Genomic DNA, 17,510 nt, shown 5'->3' with positions numbered 1-17,510 from the left:
TCTAATTCCTCCTGCTATAAGGAGTGATGTCTCTGCATTGTAGATTTCACTGAGAAGGTCGACACTGAGATCTCCGACCTACACAGCTCTGTACACGGCCTTACAGTTGCACTGGAGTTTGCGATCATTTTCCCATTCCTAGTTTCGGTGCTGCTGATCTCTGCCACAGTCTGCTGTTTGTTGCTGCATTTGGAAGGATAGATTCCGAGGCCCTGGACCAAAGCCTTCATTTATTTTTCTCAGATGATGATTCAGATGATGAAGTGAGCCGGCATGATTTGTGATTTGCCGATGCTGCAGACTTTCCCAAAACAGGCAGAGGAGTTTGACAGCACCTGGATGTTGCCAGAGACAGCTTTCTTATTCCTCAAGTACAAGGAAGCTGGCATTTCACAAAGAGACCCAATGATGGTGGCGCTAGAATAGTGTGACCACGTGGCCATTTTGGAAAACACTATTAACCTGCCACACCATGTTGCCCTAATACCCTTAAATTGGTGCAGAAGAATTTTTAGGCATTCAAAAGGTTCATTAAATATACCATACCAACCAAAAGATTTTTCTTAATTACTGTTGAACAATATAAGATTAAAAAGCATTTTTTTAAGCCAAATATGACAATCTGAATACACTTAATTGTGGTTGATATGTTCTTAGAAAGTGCTACTTTAAGTGAAACTACAGAATGTTTAAACAAAACCAACTTTACCATAGGCTCAATGATTTAAAAACAAGAGTTAAGTTCCTACGGTTTATTTTTGGTCACAAAAACATCACCAAACTTTTAAATAATGTTAATATAAAGCATTGAAATATATGTGTACGATACAGACATTTAATAAAGAGTAATAAAAACAAATAAAAATAATTAATTTTGGTGGATCAGTGAGTGATGGCGGTCGTAGTGGTGGTGGCTGGTATGCTGTGGGTGGCTGTTGGGATCCCGTAGCGATCATCATCGCTGAAGGACCGAGAAGCAGCTTGGTCATTCATCAGAAGGTGAGGGTTGGAGGAAGAGTTACAAGAAGTTATCTCAGGTCGGGGTGCAGTTATGGGTGGTGTTGCTGGTACTGCCAACTGCTCAAACTTCTTGATTAGCTGAGGTTTTGAAAAAAACAGGTTCAAGGTTTGTTGTTGAGTGTTCTTCGGCATTACTGCAAATTGTGTGTATATTTGTTGGTCGCAGACCAAGAGCTCTTCCAATATCCACTGTCAAATCTTCTTAACACTTCTAATTCAGATTCTAATGTGACACTTTTTCAGCTTTTTGTGGCCACAGTCAGCAGAGGTGCTCAGTGCACGTTTAGCGCTCATTGCAACAGGGATAAACCAAGGAATAAATGCGTGAAAAGCAAAAATTGTAAGAGGCAAGCACCTATGTAGTTTTAAAACAACTTACTACAAACTGAAAAGTAGCATTGTAAAGTAGACAGACATCTGATGGGATAAATTATTTTCTTTTTGATCTTGTAATATCTCAAAATACTGTTTCATGTGCATTTTCAGATCGCTCTCGATAGTAAAACTGGCCGGTCAGTCCACAGACATTTCTGATGATTGTTGATGTAATTAGCAGTTATAATTATGCCATAAACATTTACAATAATTGTTGACTTCACATTCAGAATTCGGAATTTTTCATTACTTTATAAACATTTAAGATAAAGAAATTGGAACAATGTTTGGATCACACCACTTTGAAACACTATGGATGTCTAGAATTAAAATCTGACAGGCCTGTCAGCAATAGAAAAACTTTTTGAAGAACTGATTTTTATCAGTGTATAAAAACAGTGTATATTTTCAGCATTTTCTGTTTTTCTAGTAGATTTATTCAGCTCTCTAAAACTTAATGGAATGGTTCCATTGTGGAGAAATCTGAAACTTTTCGACTTTTATTAAGGGGACAGGGATTGTGAGATATATTAAAATCTTAAGTAAATGAGATTTCAGCTTGTGACTTTATGCCTATTAAAAATATTAAAAGAATACCAGCGCAATAAATTCATTTAAATGTACCTGTGAGTCATTGATGCCAAAGAATTTCTTCCCCTCTATGTTTAGGCCCTGAAAAAGGCAACATCTTCAGCAACATGTGTTGAATAATTTAAAAACAGCATTGTGACTAGAAGAAAAATTATAGTCATTTTGAATTCCATTTCAATATGTTAAGATGTACAATTACTTTCCTTAGACCTACAGGGGCATTTTATAAGGTCTATGTTTCTTTTTGACATTGTTGAAATTAATTAATGAATTGCTCAGTCAAATGCTCTGAAACAAGAAATAACCCTTTAATTATACAAGTGGAAATAAGAACAATTTTGTTGTCATGCACCAGGTAATTTTAGTTTAGACATGCTGCAGGTCACAAGCCCGAGGGCCCCCCCAAATATACCAATGGACCTACAACCCCCATATGATTTTTGAAGGGTGGGAGGAAACCGGAGTACCCGGAGGAAGCCCACGCAGACACGGGGAGAACGTGCAAACCCCTCACGGACAGCGATGGATTCGAACCCAGGCATGGACACTGAAATAATGTTGAGTTAACCACCTGTAGATGTGATCCTGTGAGGTATTAAAGAAATGTTGATGAATGTGTGTTGAAGAAGTGCCAAGTGGTACATATTTCGAGACGATCCCTGAAGTTCTGTTAAAAGACTCCATTGGTTTCAATTGTGCGAACACCGAGGTTAGCTTAAACCCCAATTAATGCGTTTCCTATTTTTCTCGGAGAGTTTGTCTGTGAAGTTTCAGTCTTTTCTTTCATTATTCCGAGGTTTAAGAAGAGAAGATGAAAAATTAATCTTCCATCAGGACTGAACTTGGATTTTCCATAAATCTATCAGTGGAGATCTTTTTCTGGAAAACGTACACCACGGATATTGGTGCTCATTTCTATTATCTGTAAGATCTCTGCGTCACCATGACTGTGCAGAGAAAGGAAATGTTCATCTTGTTGGATCTCAGGATTTGGTTGTGCCTTCTGATTTCCTACGGCACTTGCCTTGCCCAAAAGGACTGTACTGGCGTGAATTGTCCTTTGCTTGAATTCTGTATTGAGGAGGTGCTGGATCCTGGCGCTTGTTGTTCTTCCTGCATGCAGTATGGTTGTGCCTGCAAGGGTTACCAGTATTATGACTGTATCAATGCCGGATTCCGGGATGGGAAAGTGCCCGAAGGATCTTCATATTTCGTTGATTTTGGAAGCACAGAGTGCGCATGTCCCAGTGGAGGAGGCAAGATAAGTTGTTATTTTATCCCTTGCCCTGAGCTTCCACAGAACTGCATTGAAATCCTGGAACCAGCTGATGGCTGCCAACAATGTGCCAAGGTGGGATGCCTTCATGATGGACAGAAGTACATAGCAGGGCATACGTTCCACATGCCACCATGTAAAGTGTGCCACTGTGCCAATTCTGGTGGCGATTTATTGTGCTACACTCTTCCTGATTGTGATGCCACACAAGAATTGAAGTCCGTTGACCCAGTGATCAATGAGCATGAAGAATCAGCCCAACATTATGATGACCAGTATAGCTATGACCAGGAGCCTTTGGGCAATGAGCAGTTTCCTAAGGAAGATCTGAAACAGTCCAAAGAATACAAATCAGATAATGGAGCACCACAAAAGTACAACATTAGAAGCTCAGGCGCTGACGATGGAATAGAATACAACAACCTGCCGTTTATTCTGACTCGAGACCCATTATACACCACAAAGGAATCTCGTGTGGCCACGACAGCTCCAACAGAGACAACTGTTCAACCTACTGTGTCCAAAAAGAAAATGAAAGATGTACGGAGAAGAGAGCAACGTCAAAGGGGGAAAACCGTAAAGAAGAAAGTGACTGAAAAGAACATAGAACAAACAGAACCTGTGTTTCCTACTGTTAAATTCAGTCTCACAAAACAACCCCCTATTGCGGTCAAAGAAGACGATAATTCTGTCCCAAACAAACAGCCGCAGACGTTGTTTCATTTTCGTTTCGATGAAGAGGAGAATAGCATTAAACTACGCTCAGTTCTGGATAAAGGTAAGATTGCAGTCTTATTTAACAGAAATAGTAAGGTAACCTTATAGAGAGTGCACTGGTCTTCCAGCTTCCTAGGCTGATTTGGGATTTGACTGACATTAGCACTCATGCATTTGATTTCCCCTGTAGCCACTGGAGCATGAGAGGGACTACTGCTAGGAAGGAAGAAAAAGATTCCTTTCTCGCAGGGCTGTAGGCTGATGTCTAAAGACAACTGATTATTTAAAAAGAAGCAGACGGGCCTTCTTTCCTTGGGAAAGGTGACTCAAAAATTTCTTCCCTTGGTACTTGTGCTGCGGGTTTTCAGCTAACAGCAAGAAAGTGACGTCCGTCATTAAATTTGCTATCATTTAATAGGCCATTAAACCAGAGCTAAAAACACAGCGTGGCTCCAATCCAGGGTAAACACTTTATGAAGCATATTCCAAAACAATAGCCTCACCCTTTCCTATAAATCTGGGAACCTGAGCCATTTTATTTCTCACGTTTCTTTTTATTAGGATCAGAATGTATGAAATGCCTATTAACAAAACATCTATTGCATTTTAGTTTTATGATCAATTAAAATGCACGACCTTAACACCAACAAAAGGTAACAGATATAATGTCAAAAGGATGGCTCGTTCACGGACTGTGAATTTAGCCTTATTATGATTTGTTAAATAGCTGGTCATGAGTTGGAAGAGTAATATTTAGATTTATAACATAAAAATGATTAGATGTTTCCTGGTATTTTATGCCTAGTTAAATATATTAAAAATGGTTAAAAAATAGTGTGTTTTAATCTATTCTTCTCACTTAAGGTCTGGGCAATTCGATTGATTTTTTCAATGACCAGAATTCATTCCTGTCGTTTTTTAAAAATAAAGCTTCCCACTGTGGCATTGCATTTCCTTTTCCCAATGTTGGTTGCCATCGGACTAGTTCAGTGGAACCCTGCACTTAGCAACCCCATGATTTCAATCCAGTCGCCTTAACAGAGTGCCACTTTGAAGAATTCTCATCGGCAACAAACAAGGAAGTTGCAATCACATTTCTCGCTAAAATATTAATTTTCCTCCCAAAATGTAATAAATATTGAACACATTTATCTGATTAAATTAGAAGATAAAGTATAAAACAGACCAATTATATAAAAATAAATCAGTTCCACCATATACAGCAAAGCCTAATATCTTCAAGGTATTTCATTGTACCTGAATTTCACAATTGGGCATTGGGGATTTGAGCTACTCTGTAAGACTGATCCATTGTGGGATTATTCAGCGGTGGTATTTTCTTAATTAACTTTGAACCTGAAGTAAATAGAGACAAAGCAGTATGTTGATAAGTAATACTGCACATTAAAGTGCTGGAGAAACCCAACAGGTCACACAACATCGATAGAACATAAAGGGTAACCAACATTGCAGGCCTGAGTCCTTAGTCAAGGTATGAGCAAAAACAAAGTGTGTTGATAATGATCCATCGCGTCCTGCTTATTCAAGTTCCCCAGCTACCAATTTAACTGACGCCAGTCATGTTAAATATATCTAGTTCACTCGAGTATGTCAGGCAGCTGAACAACGAACGTAACATACAAAGCAATTAAAATATGAAATTAAAATGGAAGATCAATCAGAATCTGATAAAGTTTAATTTCAAGAAACAATTAGAGCAGAACACCTCATTGTCTTTGTATTGAAATGATAAAATAAATAATTGAAAGTTTCTAGGCCTGATAAGAGCTACAAAAAGTTTTTACATCATGTACAAAAATCTTTTGTCTGCAGGCAGGTAATGATTTGAGGATTTATTTTTGTATATGTTCATTCTTGTTCTGTATGATTTGGTTAACTTTTTTTTAACACGTGTGTACAAAATTCATTTCAAAATCTAATAAAAATGTTTCCACCTAGAAGGAAATGGAAGGTATAATATCAGTTCCCAGCTTGTACAGACTGTGCATCCTAGTGATCCATCGCTCGCCAGTGAGGCTCCCCTACCCAGAGCAAGTGAAGGCGTAAATCCTCCGACAGGTCAGTCCTCAGATTAATTATGACAGCCTGCAGGTGGCCAACCTAAATTGCCAAATAAAATGAAATACATGTGGCTTGGACAGCCTGTGGTGGGGTTCGCAGATTGTGGGGCTATTAGAGAAAGAAAGGAGATGTTTGTCCATTTAGCTTTTGCAGTTCTTTTTAAAAAAATGTATGTCGAAAGTTTAAAGGAAAAATGAACCGTGTCCTTTGACATTGTGTGAGGATGTGTTTTTTCATATTTAACCAATTATTTTAAGTGCCACATTACAGTGCACTGAAAGGGCAGGATGGAATGTGGGTAACTTAACCGCTGAAAGACTTGTTCGATTACTGCTCACAAAGAAATCAATGCAGGTCCTGATTTTTTTAAAAAACTCCACTTCACTTTTTGTGCTATTTCAGTCATTTCCTGAGATTTATGTAATTTAATCTTGCCAAGTCTCCTTCAGGTCTATTACACAGCCACAACTAGAATGTGCAGAATTGCCCCACGTACTACCTAAGAATAAACAAACTTGTGTGAGGGAGTGGATTGACCATGAAAGTCTTCCATTGCTTGCCTCCACCTCCCCCCACCTCCCCACCCGCTTCTCAGAGCAGAACAGAAAATCTTTTTTTTAACTCCATACATCTCGGAATGCTTTGGTCACTTAAATGAAAGAATAGAAATGAAAAGTTCACTTGTACTCTATGGCATAATTATTTTGTATAATTTGCAAAGGAGCCTTTGACCAAAATCATTGCATGGTTCTTTTATAGAGGATACTGAGAATTAAGTTCTGATGCAGGTTAAAGTAAGTTTAGGGTATTATGGCTGGAGTTCATTGCAAATTCAGAAGAAGATTCTCCACAATGATCTAGATTCCTAAGGCATTGCCTTCACTTTGTTGTCACTATCAGTCTTCCGCCCAAGAAGACTCTAGTGCTCACTTGCACTGTAACTTCAGTCAAGTTGGCAATGTGCCATAGCTTTTATGTATTATCTTTCATGACCTCAGAATATCTCAGAATGCTCTGCAGCCGAGGCTATGCTTTTGAAGCGTGCTGCTTTCTCTGTGCATTACAATACCACTCTTGTAATATAACAATCAGTTTGCACACAGTTACATTCCTCGGAAGGCTCTGAAGGCTCTGAAATCTGGAGAGAACATTGCAAAAAAAAAAGCAAGTTCTTTATATCTTCTTTGCTTCTGATCTGTGCTCAAAGGGGACTATAATAAAACCGGCTTAGAGTGGCTTCTTTGAACACTGTTGACGGAGATTGCGTGTAGTTGCGCCAGTGGGAATGTTTCAAGAGTGAATTAAGCGGAGTCTGTTTTTTATGGTATAGCCTTTGTAAAGCTAACACAGTTGAGCATATGTAATTCTTTGTGGGTGAGATGACTTTTCTCCAAGTATGCTTTTTTTTCCATCTAGTTTCTTGTACTGTTTGTCAGGGATTGATAAAAGATCTAAAAGAACAGACACTTGCCAAAAATCTTTAGTTTGTGAAATCCCTTTTAGCAGTAGTAAATTCACCCTTTTGACCTAACAGCTGCATGGGGATGTTGTTCTTATTTATGAATGTATATTTTCTTCAAATAGTCATGTCAATGTTCTAATCTACTCACATGGGAGCAGTATCACTGAAGACTTCTTTGTTAATCACTGGCTTTAATTTTTTAAAATCTGTTCAGCCTGCAGAACTGGCATTTCTTTTCCTACTTGCTGTCCCTGTAGGTACCTTTGGCTAGGCTGAAAAATTAGTATGCGTTTTAATAATTTCTCAAGGGGCATATAAATTTCAATATCAGGATTGTCCTGTTAATGTAAATATATCATTGAAGAAACTGAGGAGGAGTGAGACATGTCTCCAAGTTATTAGAGGAAAATATCTTGGTCTTATGCCAGCTCTAGTATTTCATTTGTACTCTTAGAATATTTTGACCATCACCAAGTTGAGGAACTAGACTTGTTAACTGATATTATGACAAATTATCTACCTAGAGTAGTGGTTTTCAAACTTTTTCTTTCCACTCACATCCCACTTTAAGTAATCTCTATGCCATCAGTACTCTGTGATTAGTAAGGGATTGCTTCAGGTGGGATGTGGGTGGAAGGAAAAAAGTTTGAAAACCACTGTTTTAATCATGCCAAATTGATTTGCTATGTTCATAACTCCAAAAATAATGGGCCAATGACAATTTTTTTCAAGCCAAATATTTCGATAACAATTGGATCTAGAGCAGTGATTCTCATCCTTCCCTTCCCACCCACATACTACCTTAAGCAATCCCTTACTAATCACAGATGGCATAGAGATTACTTAAAGTGGTATGTGAGTGGAAAGAAAAAGGTTGAGAAATACTGACCTAGAGGTTGGGTTTATTTCTGCCTAGTTTCCAGTTGCCAATTAGTACACAAAATACCCTGAGGTCAAACGATGGATGAGACATAAAACTTTGGAGATATTAATATGAGTGTGTATTTCTAATTGCCTCATTTGAAACTAGTACGGAAATGCTGGATTATCTACACCAGTGAAGCAGCACCTTTGGAAGGAGAAACTAGTGAACAATTCAGGTCAGAAACTGCGACCACTTTATTGCGACTTCCAAGTATGTATTTCTTGAAGAAGCTCTTCTCTTTTCTCTGATGGGATTCCCAACAATCTCTTTCACACTATTCGCGCTCAGTGGATTCTGCATCCCTTTATGCCTTTTGGTAAGGCCCTGATCAAAACCCACTTCCACAGGGCCACTACTTCTGAGGACAGGTCCCCGCACTTGAATCCTTGACTGGTTTCTCCTCCACAGATGTTGCTTCACTGATTGAATTTCAGTTTCCAGCATTTGTAGGTTTATTCATTTTTCAGCTTAATTTGAAATAGGTTTCTTCAAATAATTTTTGATGTTATATCCTTGCATCATTGACCAGATGTAAAATAAGCACCTTTGCAACTGGTGCATTTAGCAGTATGGAAATGTGCCCAAAGAAGAGTCTCACAATTTCTGCTGAGTGATGTCTCCCACTGGCTAAAAGCAAGATATTTTTAGAACTTTTTCTCAGAGGTTATCCATCAGACTTCTACTAAAAGATTTATTGAAGCATGGAATGATATTCACTAAAAAAAAATTTTTGCTGTCCAGTTCAATTGATGAAAAATCTTTGTATGTGGCCAAATAATTTGACACAGATACTCATTAGGGCAGGGCCATTGAACTCCCCAGAGATTCAAAAGGGCACCATATTCCCACCAGCCCCATTTTACTTTGCCTCCTTGACTAATTTTTATGCAACTGTCAAGATCAGAGGGCTAAGTGGGGTTAAGAAAAGTGACCGGGAGCTGTTTATACGTATTAAGCAAGAAATAAGAATGTATAAAGGTAGCAAATAGAGGGGGGAGGGGGTCAAAATGGCCTATTGGAGGATGTGTTCATTAAATACATCTCATCATTAAGTAAAATTATGAGAGGCATTGACTTGGTGGACAATCAGAATCTTTACCCAAGGGTAAAAAGTGTCACCCACCAGAGGACCGGGGTTTAAGGGGAAGGCAGTTCAAGGTGATGGGCTGCCTGGAGTAGTGGTGGAAACAGATACAGTAGCGGCATTTAAGCAATCTCTAGATAGGCACATAAATATGAAAGGGATGGAGGGTCATCTATTAAGGGCAAACAGCAGAATTTTAGTTTAATTTGGATATCGTGTACTGTTGAGACACATGGACTGAAGGACGGTTCTATGTTCCTGGACCATTATGTCACAGAATGAGGTTAAAATAGACCAGGCTTGTATCATAAATTAAGGATAATTGCTAATCTCTTCATAGCAAAATATCATTCATGTCAAGGTGATCAAAATGTGATAGTTCATGGCTTCAAAGCAACACAGCTTTTTGGAAACTAGTCTTGATTTTATATAAAGTCAAATGCATTGCTACGAAGATCACTTTGGTAAGGAAATATGTGGAAATTAAGGTCTGCCAGTAGACAAAGGCAAACATTTGAAAAATACTTCTGATTTTTCTATCATGTATATTCCATTAAGAAATGAAAGAATATCCATTCATAGGGGTTAGAAGATAGAAATTGAATGAAAGATGAGGTCTATAATATTGCCAGGAAGGGTCGTAAGATGAGGGAGACTTTTAGGGCCAGCTGTATGAAGAAGGTACAAATGTGGTGCAAGATATTACAGTAAACAAATGCAGCAAAAATAAATTATTGAGGTGCACAGCAGGTAGTTTTGCGGCCTTGGAGTTCGTGTCTCAGGTTGAATCCTGACTTCCGGAGCTTTCCCCCTTGGTCCTGCGGTTTCCTTCTCCATCCCAAAGGTGTCTGAATTGGGGGTTCAAATGAGACATTGCAAATTACCATTCACGTAAGTGGGAAGCTGGAAATTTGGGAATGGAATGCAGAGGATTACTGTATGAGACTGCTTAGACTTGATAAACAGAATCATCTCCTTTCTACGTTAAACAGGGAAAATAATAGTGAGGGTCCTTCAGGATAAGTGGCAAGAAAATTAAAGGGAAATAAGATAATGAATACAGCATTAAACAAATAGTTTTTTTTAACCTGTCTTCAATCCAGAAGATGCAGAACTCCACTAAAATAATGGAAAACCAAGTGTTTAATGAGCAGGAGGAAAATTATTAGATAGTGTTGCAAAGGTTCCATTTATTGTCATGTAATGCTACATTTTGAATGACTCCTACATGAAATTCTTTCACATTTGTCTACCATAAGGCAGACAGAGAGTCGCCACTTTGTCCAGCTCCCCTCACAGAAACCTACAGCACCTGGTGCTCCTAGAAAATCTCCCCTCCAAATACCGACCAGGCCTGCTTCGCTTCCGAGATCAGGCAATCTCAGGCGTATTCAGACTATGCTATTGAGGAGACTAAAAACCAAAAAAAGATCCTTTGATTTCTGAACCAGTCGACTGGAAGAGGTAACTGTTGAGAATGTTGAGCAATCTGTGATATCCAGAATCCTAGGAAGATTAAAGTATAGGCCATTCAGCCCATCACATCACTGGTTCTGTGCCAGAGAAATCGCGACAGCATTTCACTCACTGGTCTTTTCTCTGCAACTTTTGAAATTCCTTTGTACTATATGTTCAACTCTCTCTTGAAGACCATGTGTGTAAGATTCCAACCCTGTGCAGCTTAAGAAAGCTTTTCCTCATTAATTTTCTTCTGGTTTATTTTTTTTTCTACCTGTGTCCCCCTGCAACACCATCCTGCTGTCTGCTTCCTCTGGACTCATTTATATCTTCCCTCATTCTTTCCACCTCCCACAGAAGCAGTCTCAACCACTAATTTGTCCTAGTAATTATTATTCCCGGGAACTATTCCTGAATTATTTTCTGGATTCTCTCTGGCATTTTCACATAATGCAGCGACAAGAAATGATCAGAATGTTCTAGTTGAGGCCAGACCATTGCTTTATAATGGTTTGGATGACCTGGTTTCTTTATACCTAAAACCTCTATTGATAAAGCCCAGAATTGTGTATGGCTTACCAATTGCTCTCTCAACCTTCTCTTGCACTTTGAATGATTTGTGCATGTGTCTCACTGGTCCCTCACCCCTTTTAGAATGGTATCCTTTATTCTACATTGCCTTTTCTCATTCTTCTTCGTGAAATGGAATACCACATGTTTTTCCAGATTAAATTTTATCTGATAAAGCATCTGATCATCCATCAGCCTACTGGTATCCTCCTGTGACTTGGTAATTCATTTGATTCAGGAAAAGACCTGCCAATTTGAATGGTTAAAAGCAAGAGGTGCAAGAGGCAGTAACAAGGAATATAGAGTGAATATTCTGACATCGATTGCGGAGGAAAAAAATGACGGAATACGTTTGGAGATGCTGCTGGAGTTGGTGCCAATAAATGAGGTTTTATAAAAGAGGATCGTGCTTGATGAATTAACAATGTAAGAGACATTGTAGATAAGGGTAAATCAGTGGACATGCAATAATATGGCTGGTTCTGCATAAAGCATTCAACTGCTTCAAGATTTCCACATAAAATATGATCTGGTCGGATCCTGTGGAATGTTGTTGGAGTGGGTAAAAGGTCAGGAACAGGGAATCTCTAATGACTCTAGGAGACAGTTTGAGAAGTAAACGTAAAATATAGTGGGTCTGATACATCCGATCTGGTGAGGAACAAAAGGAAGATGGATCAGGAGAGCAAGGTGGCGTCGTCAGAGTATGCATTAAGGAGATGAGGAAATGGAGAGGATGGAATGGATTTCATTATGAAACTAAGCTGTATTTTCAGCCTACAGATTTAAGTGAACAGTGCTTAAAATTACAAAATATATAATTGAAATAATGTGTGTATAAATGAGCTAAAGCAATCTTCAGTGCACCAAGCATGAAAATCTATGAACTGCCGGGGACAACAAAATAAATGTTCTATTTTCAGCAGATACCCTACACTATTTTTTTCTCAGTCAGTGATTGCAACTGAGCAGAAATGTTATATTAGACCAGCCACTTGATTGGTGGAAACTGATTTTAAAGTTAATTATTTCATTGAGTTACAAAGGGATTGTTCAAATTTAACTTAATTGTATTGTATGTGTGCCAAACCAAACCTGTGTGTTTCCTTTCGATGCCTGAAGTGGAAATAGTACTGAAGAATGAGACAACCTCTTGGCAGACCAGATCTGGAATTTTTCCAAAGATAATTTAAAAAAGCCAATTGATATAAGTAGTGAATGGGGTTGAATTAATTAAACGCGAAACCAGATGAGATCTGGGTGTGTTGGTAGCTTTGGCATGTAATGGTTCACTCATTGAGCAGCAAGTGTGCCCAGGAATTCATCCCTTGGCAGTTGTATTAAGCATCCCATATTGTGCATTACCTTATCTCCAAAATGCATCCCATTAAAGCCAATAGGCTGAATCATGGAAGCAGTGTGCAAAGTGTTAACTGTATTGTGTGTTTTTAGCGGTTTCAACCAAAGATGAATTTTAAAAGGTTGGAATCTTTCATTCATCCACCAAAGCAGTAAAGACCTGAGTTTATTTAAAGAAAAGAATGCAGATTTCCAAGATTTTACATGTGGGGAAAAGCCGGAGAAACCCATTAGTGAGGGTCTAATACCTGATTTCATTGCTACAGGATTTCTAGCGTTACTCTGCGCAGATTAAGGACCAAAAGGGAAAATAAACAGAACTGGAGAATTCAACATTTCTTGTTATATTATTGCTGGACCATACATCAAGAAAATGTAGACAGTTAAAGCCTCTGAACTACAGAATGATGAGCATGAGGTCCCACCAAAGGCATGTGGGGTATGAGTGAGTGGGCAGTATAGGTGGCTGCAGGATTATTGAGGTGTGACTCCCAGCTGACGTGATTCTGTAAATCATGGTGGTTTCAGATGAGGGGCTTTTTTTCAGCTGGCTCACATCCATGTGAGGCGGTCTGATGAAACTTGCATGGGAAAGTCTGTTTAGTCATCAAAGCAGAAAGGAGACCTTGAATCTGGGACCGATGGAAACTTTAGAAAGACCAACGAGAACCTGAGTACAATTACGTGGTGGATTTGGGAATGTGAAACATTATTTCAAGTCAATGCCCTGTCAGTAAAGAAAGCCACACTTTTAAACAAAGAGAAAAAAAGTTTACATTAGATGCTCTTCTACTGCTTGAATGCCCCACACACACAGGTCTTACTTTAAATTTACCCAACCTAATTTAGCTCTTAATTATTTTGCTCCGGAGAAAGTAGGAAACGCAAATTCAAATTTCCCTTTGGCAGTGTTGAGGTGATTTTGCAGTGAGGGTGGGAGATGTAGCCAGGTTAGCCCTGATGCTGGAATTTGCTCCTTGTGTTCCTTACCCACTAACCCTAAACCTGCAGCCCGTCAAACATGTCAAAATTTTTCATTGATTCTGAATGCCATTGAAATGAAAACATCATTAAATATCTTTAAAAATGAAAATTGTAGTTATACCAAAAATGTAATACTTTTAAATAATTTAAAAAAAATGAAAGCAAAGCAAGAAATTTTGCAGAAAGGGAGGTGAATTTGTTTCTTTATTCGTTTATCCCAAGCAGATGTTCAGTTGACCATTTAATCAAAACTGGTGCAGGATTCAGTGGCAGATCTCCTTGCTCCACGGTTGAACTTTATGTGGACTCCAGTGGTGGAGCAGAACAAGGAAATCACCTGTGGAGCTTCGCCACCAAGCTGGAGTCCTGTGCTTGCATGGAACTCCTGATGCTTGCAGGCAGTTATTTGGGTGAAAGGCTGGCAGTTCTATTTGAAATAGTTGACAAAACCCAGCTAAATCCGTAGCTGTTTTTTTTCCTGCCTAAATTCCAGCTCTAGCTTGCCGTGTCATTTCACTTTATTGCTTAAAACATTTACATTCAGATCAAAATAGCACCTTTGAATTAAAAATTTGCATTGTTTTCACAATGACTCAAAGACAATCAAACTAGTTGTACTAAATTACCTAAATTGTTCTCCAAAAGGTCCGGTAAATGACTTCTGATCTGTGAGTTGGATTATTGCTGTTATTTTGCCAATTTTTTTATGACTTGTCATTTTCCCCTCTTAGTGACTCTTGAAGAATACTTTTAGTGAAACAAAATGTACTGCTCCAATAAGAAAGAAGCCAATGGCAAGCACTAAATGAGGAGATTTTTAAAGAAAACTGTGGATTGTTATGTTGCGGAAGTGGTTGATCAGTGTAAATCAGACTGAATGTAAACTTTCCCTATGTCTTTAACAAAACCTCATTCAATATCAGAAAGGCGGAACTTGCCCGACATCTTTTCCATTTGGAATACAAATGCTTTTTTTTAAATTTTTTATTTTTCACACCATAAATCACAATAGCCATGATATACACTTTTTCTTTTTCACACATTTACAGTGACTTTTTCTCCCCCCCCCCTCCTCCCAAGCCACCCCCCCCACCCCCCCCCTCTCATCCATTTTAGGTATACAATCTAGGTTGCATTAATTCAGTCAGACAATGTTGTCATTCAACAAAAATACACCAGAAATTCTACAGAGTCCATTCTTTTCTTTCCTTCTCCTTCCATCAACTTAGGTAATGTTTGTCCCCGGTAGGTTTTCGCTATTGTATTTAATGTAAGGCTCCCATACTTGTTCGAATATTTCAATATTATTTCTTAAACTATATGTTATTTTTTCTAATGGAATACATTTATTCATTTCTATATACCATTGTTGTATTTTCAAATTATCTTCCATTTTCCAGGTTGACATAATACATTTTTTTGCTACGGCTAGGGCTATCTTAACAAATCTTTTTTGTGCATCTTCCAAGTCAATTCCAAATTCTTTATTTTTTATGTTACTTAGGAGAAAGATCTCTGGATTCTTTGGTATATTGTTTTCTGTTATTTTATTTAATATCTGATTGAGATCATCCCAAAATTTTTCTACTCTCTCACATGTCCAGATTGCATGAATTGTTGTTCCCCTTTCTTTTTTACATCGAAAACATCTATCAGATACTGTTGGGTCCCATTTATTTAACTTTTGCGGTGTAATGTATAGTCTGTGTAACCAATTATATTGTATCATACGCAGCCTCGTATTTATTGTATTTCTCATCGTTCCAGAACATAATTTCTCCCATGTTGGAATACAAATGCTTTATGTATTTTTGTTCCAGGAAGCACAATAAAGAATAGGTGACTCAGAAGAGGAAATGTAAGGAGACTCGGTTAAATATTGGCAGTTTTCAGATTATTTTGTCAAAGCAACCAGATCAAAAAATGATTTAATTCTTCTAAATTCTGAAGCTTTGTTGAAGCTGGATTGAAGATTAACTAAAGCTATGCCATCTTTTGCCATATTCATTACTTAACAGGGGAGTCTATAGGGATAAAGTTGTTTGCAGATTGTGTTTTGATACATTAAAGCATTTCATTTAGTTAATAATTGAATTTGTCTATGCAAATGGTTTAATATTAAGGAACCATCAAAAATGGACATTTCCCTCTACAAATATTTGATCTCAAGGTCCAGCAAAAGGCTTTGTCTCACGTTGACAGAAAACCTATATATTGTGAGTTCACCGTTTGAAGCTAATTCATCTAACTGCATGGCTTCATGCCAGCGGAATTGTGTAAAATTATCATGAACTATCTTTATAGGTGTCCCATGTTTAACAACCTTCATACAACTGTTTTGTAATGACTCCTGAGATTTTCCCTTTCATTATTCGTAAGATCGTGATGTATGGGTGACCAATACTCTGCTTCCTGCATTATTTGTATGAACCACAAGACAAGTAAATTAATAAAATTGATTTAATGGCATTCTCAAATGGGGAAATAAAGCTTCATAGGTGTGCTATGGGTTCTAGCAATCAAATCATTAAATGAAGAGAAAAAGAAACTTTTTTTCATGGTTGTGGAGTCTGATTATGAGGCTCCATATGCATGCGCTATGTATTGTCATTCAGAGAACTTATCAATTTTTCGTCAAGTTAAATCTGTTGTTGGTTGAGAGTCTCTGAATAATACTCCAGCAAATGTCAAGTTGGAAGATTATTTCCAGTCTTTGCAGCTGGCATTCAAGGGAATACCAAAATAATTACGAATGCTGTTTCACATTTGAAATCATATTAGATTGTTAGACAGGAAAGAATACTGTATATTCAAAGTCATATTTAGTATTATTTATGATACAGTCCAACTGCACATCAGTACTATTCCCATAAGCTCAAAGCCTGGTTCTAATCAAACATGTCACATGTAGAGAATCATTTCATTTAATTATACTATAAAATGTTATCACGATTGGCTGTTGCATACAACTCAGGCATGCAGCTCAGTAAATGATATGTATTAACAGTGTGTTGGAGTACTGTGTGTGTGGCTGGGTTATATGACTGCACACAAGGGAGGTTTCAGATTTCCTTTGATATGAATGATGTATGATGTGTTTGTGGCTTGAATATGTTTGTGCACAGGCACTGAAGTTCAGATTCAAAAGGAAATTGAACATCCCTGTGTAATCCATGTTAAATGACCACAGAGACATAGCAAAGAGTGCAAGGACATATCTTTACAATATCAGAAAGAATGTGTGGTTATTGATGTGTATCTGCCATTAAGTAAAAGTGCAGTCTATCAGTGGGGTAATTGAAAAATACAGAAAAAAGGTTACACAATATCACGATGCTTCTCATGGAGGACATGGGATGTAGGCCCTCCATAATGTTAGGGGTGGGGTAGGGGTGTGAAGGCCTCTTTTTTTCCTTTGCTCCTGTGCTCCACAGTTTTAAATTTATTATCAAACCATATCTAGAAACTACAGCACTTTTTATACATAGTCTCCTCATTTCAGGGTATCTTAATATTTGGGACATTTGGCTTCACTGGATTATTTGGGTATGTTTCCTTGCTTCATTGGTGCAGGTATAAGAGAGCGAGGCTTGCTTCTAAACTTTTG

At 38.0% G+C, this 17,510-nt stretch overlaps 1 protein-coding gene across 6 annotated transcripts in view; it reads left to right on the top strand.

Annotated features, from left to right (window-relative positions):
- fbln2 (fibulin 2) overlaps window positions 1–17,510 on the top strand; it is a 324,320-nt gene that overhangs the window by 105,663 nt on the left and 201,147 nt on the right. For 3 of the 6 annotated variants that reach the window (XM_069939794.1, XM_069939796.1, XM_069939795.1), the window contains exons 2-3: window positions 2,783–4,040; window positions 5,939–6,058. In XM_069939794.1, the coding sequence (XP_069795895.1) occupies window positions 2,930–4,040; window positions 5,939–6,058 (1,231 nt within the window). In that variant the 5' untranslated portion in view covers window positions 2,783–2,929. Of the gene's footprint in view, window positions 1–2,782; window positions 4,041–5,938; window positions 6,059–17,510 lie in introns of those variants that run through there. The other 3 variants (XM_069939792.1, XM_069939797.1, XM_069939798.1) reach the window with 3 other exon arrangements.

This window comes from Narcine bancroftii, chromosome 5 (genome assembly GCF_036971445.1).
Source record: "Narcine bancroftii isolate sNarBan1 chromosome 5, sNarBan1.hap1, whole genome shotgun sequence".
Lineage (NCBI taxonomy): Eukaryota > Metazoa > Chordata > Chondrichthyes > Torpediniformes > Narcinidae > Narcine > Narcine bancroftii.
The sequence above is the reverse complement of the archived record's forward strand: the minus strand, read 5'-3'. Positions and strand labels throughout refer to the sequence as shown.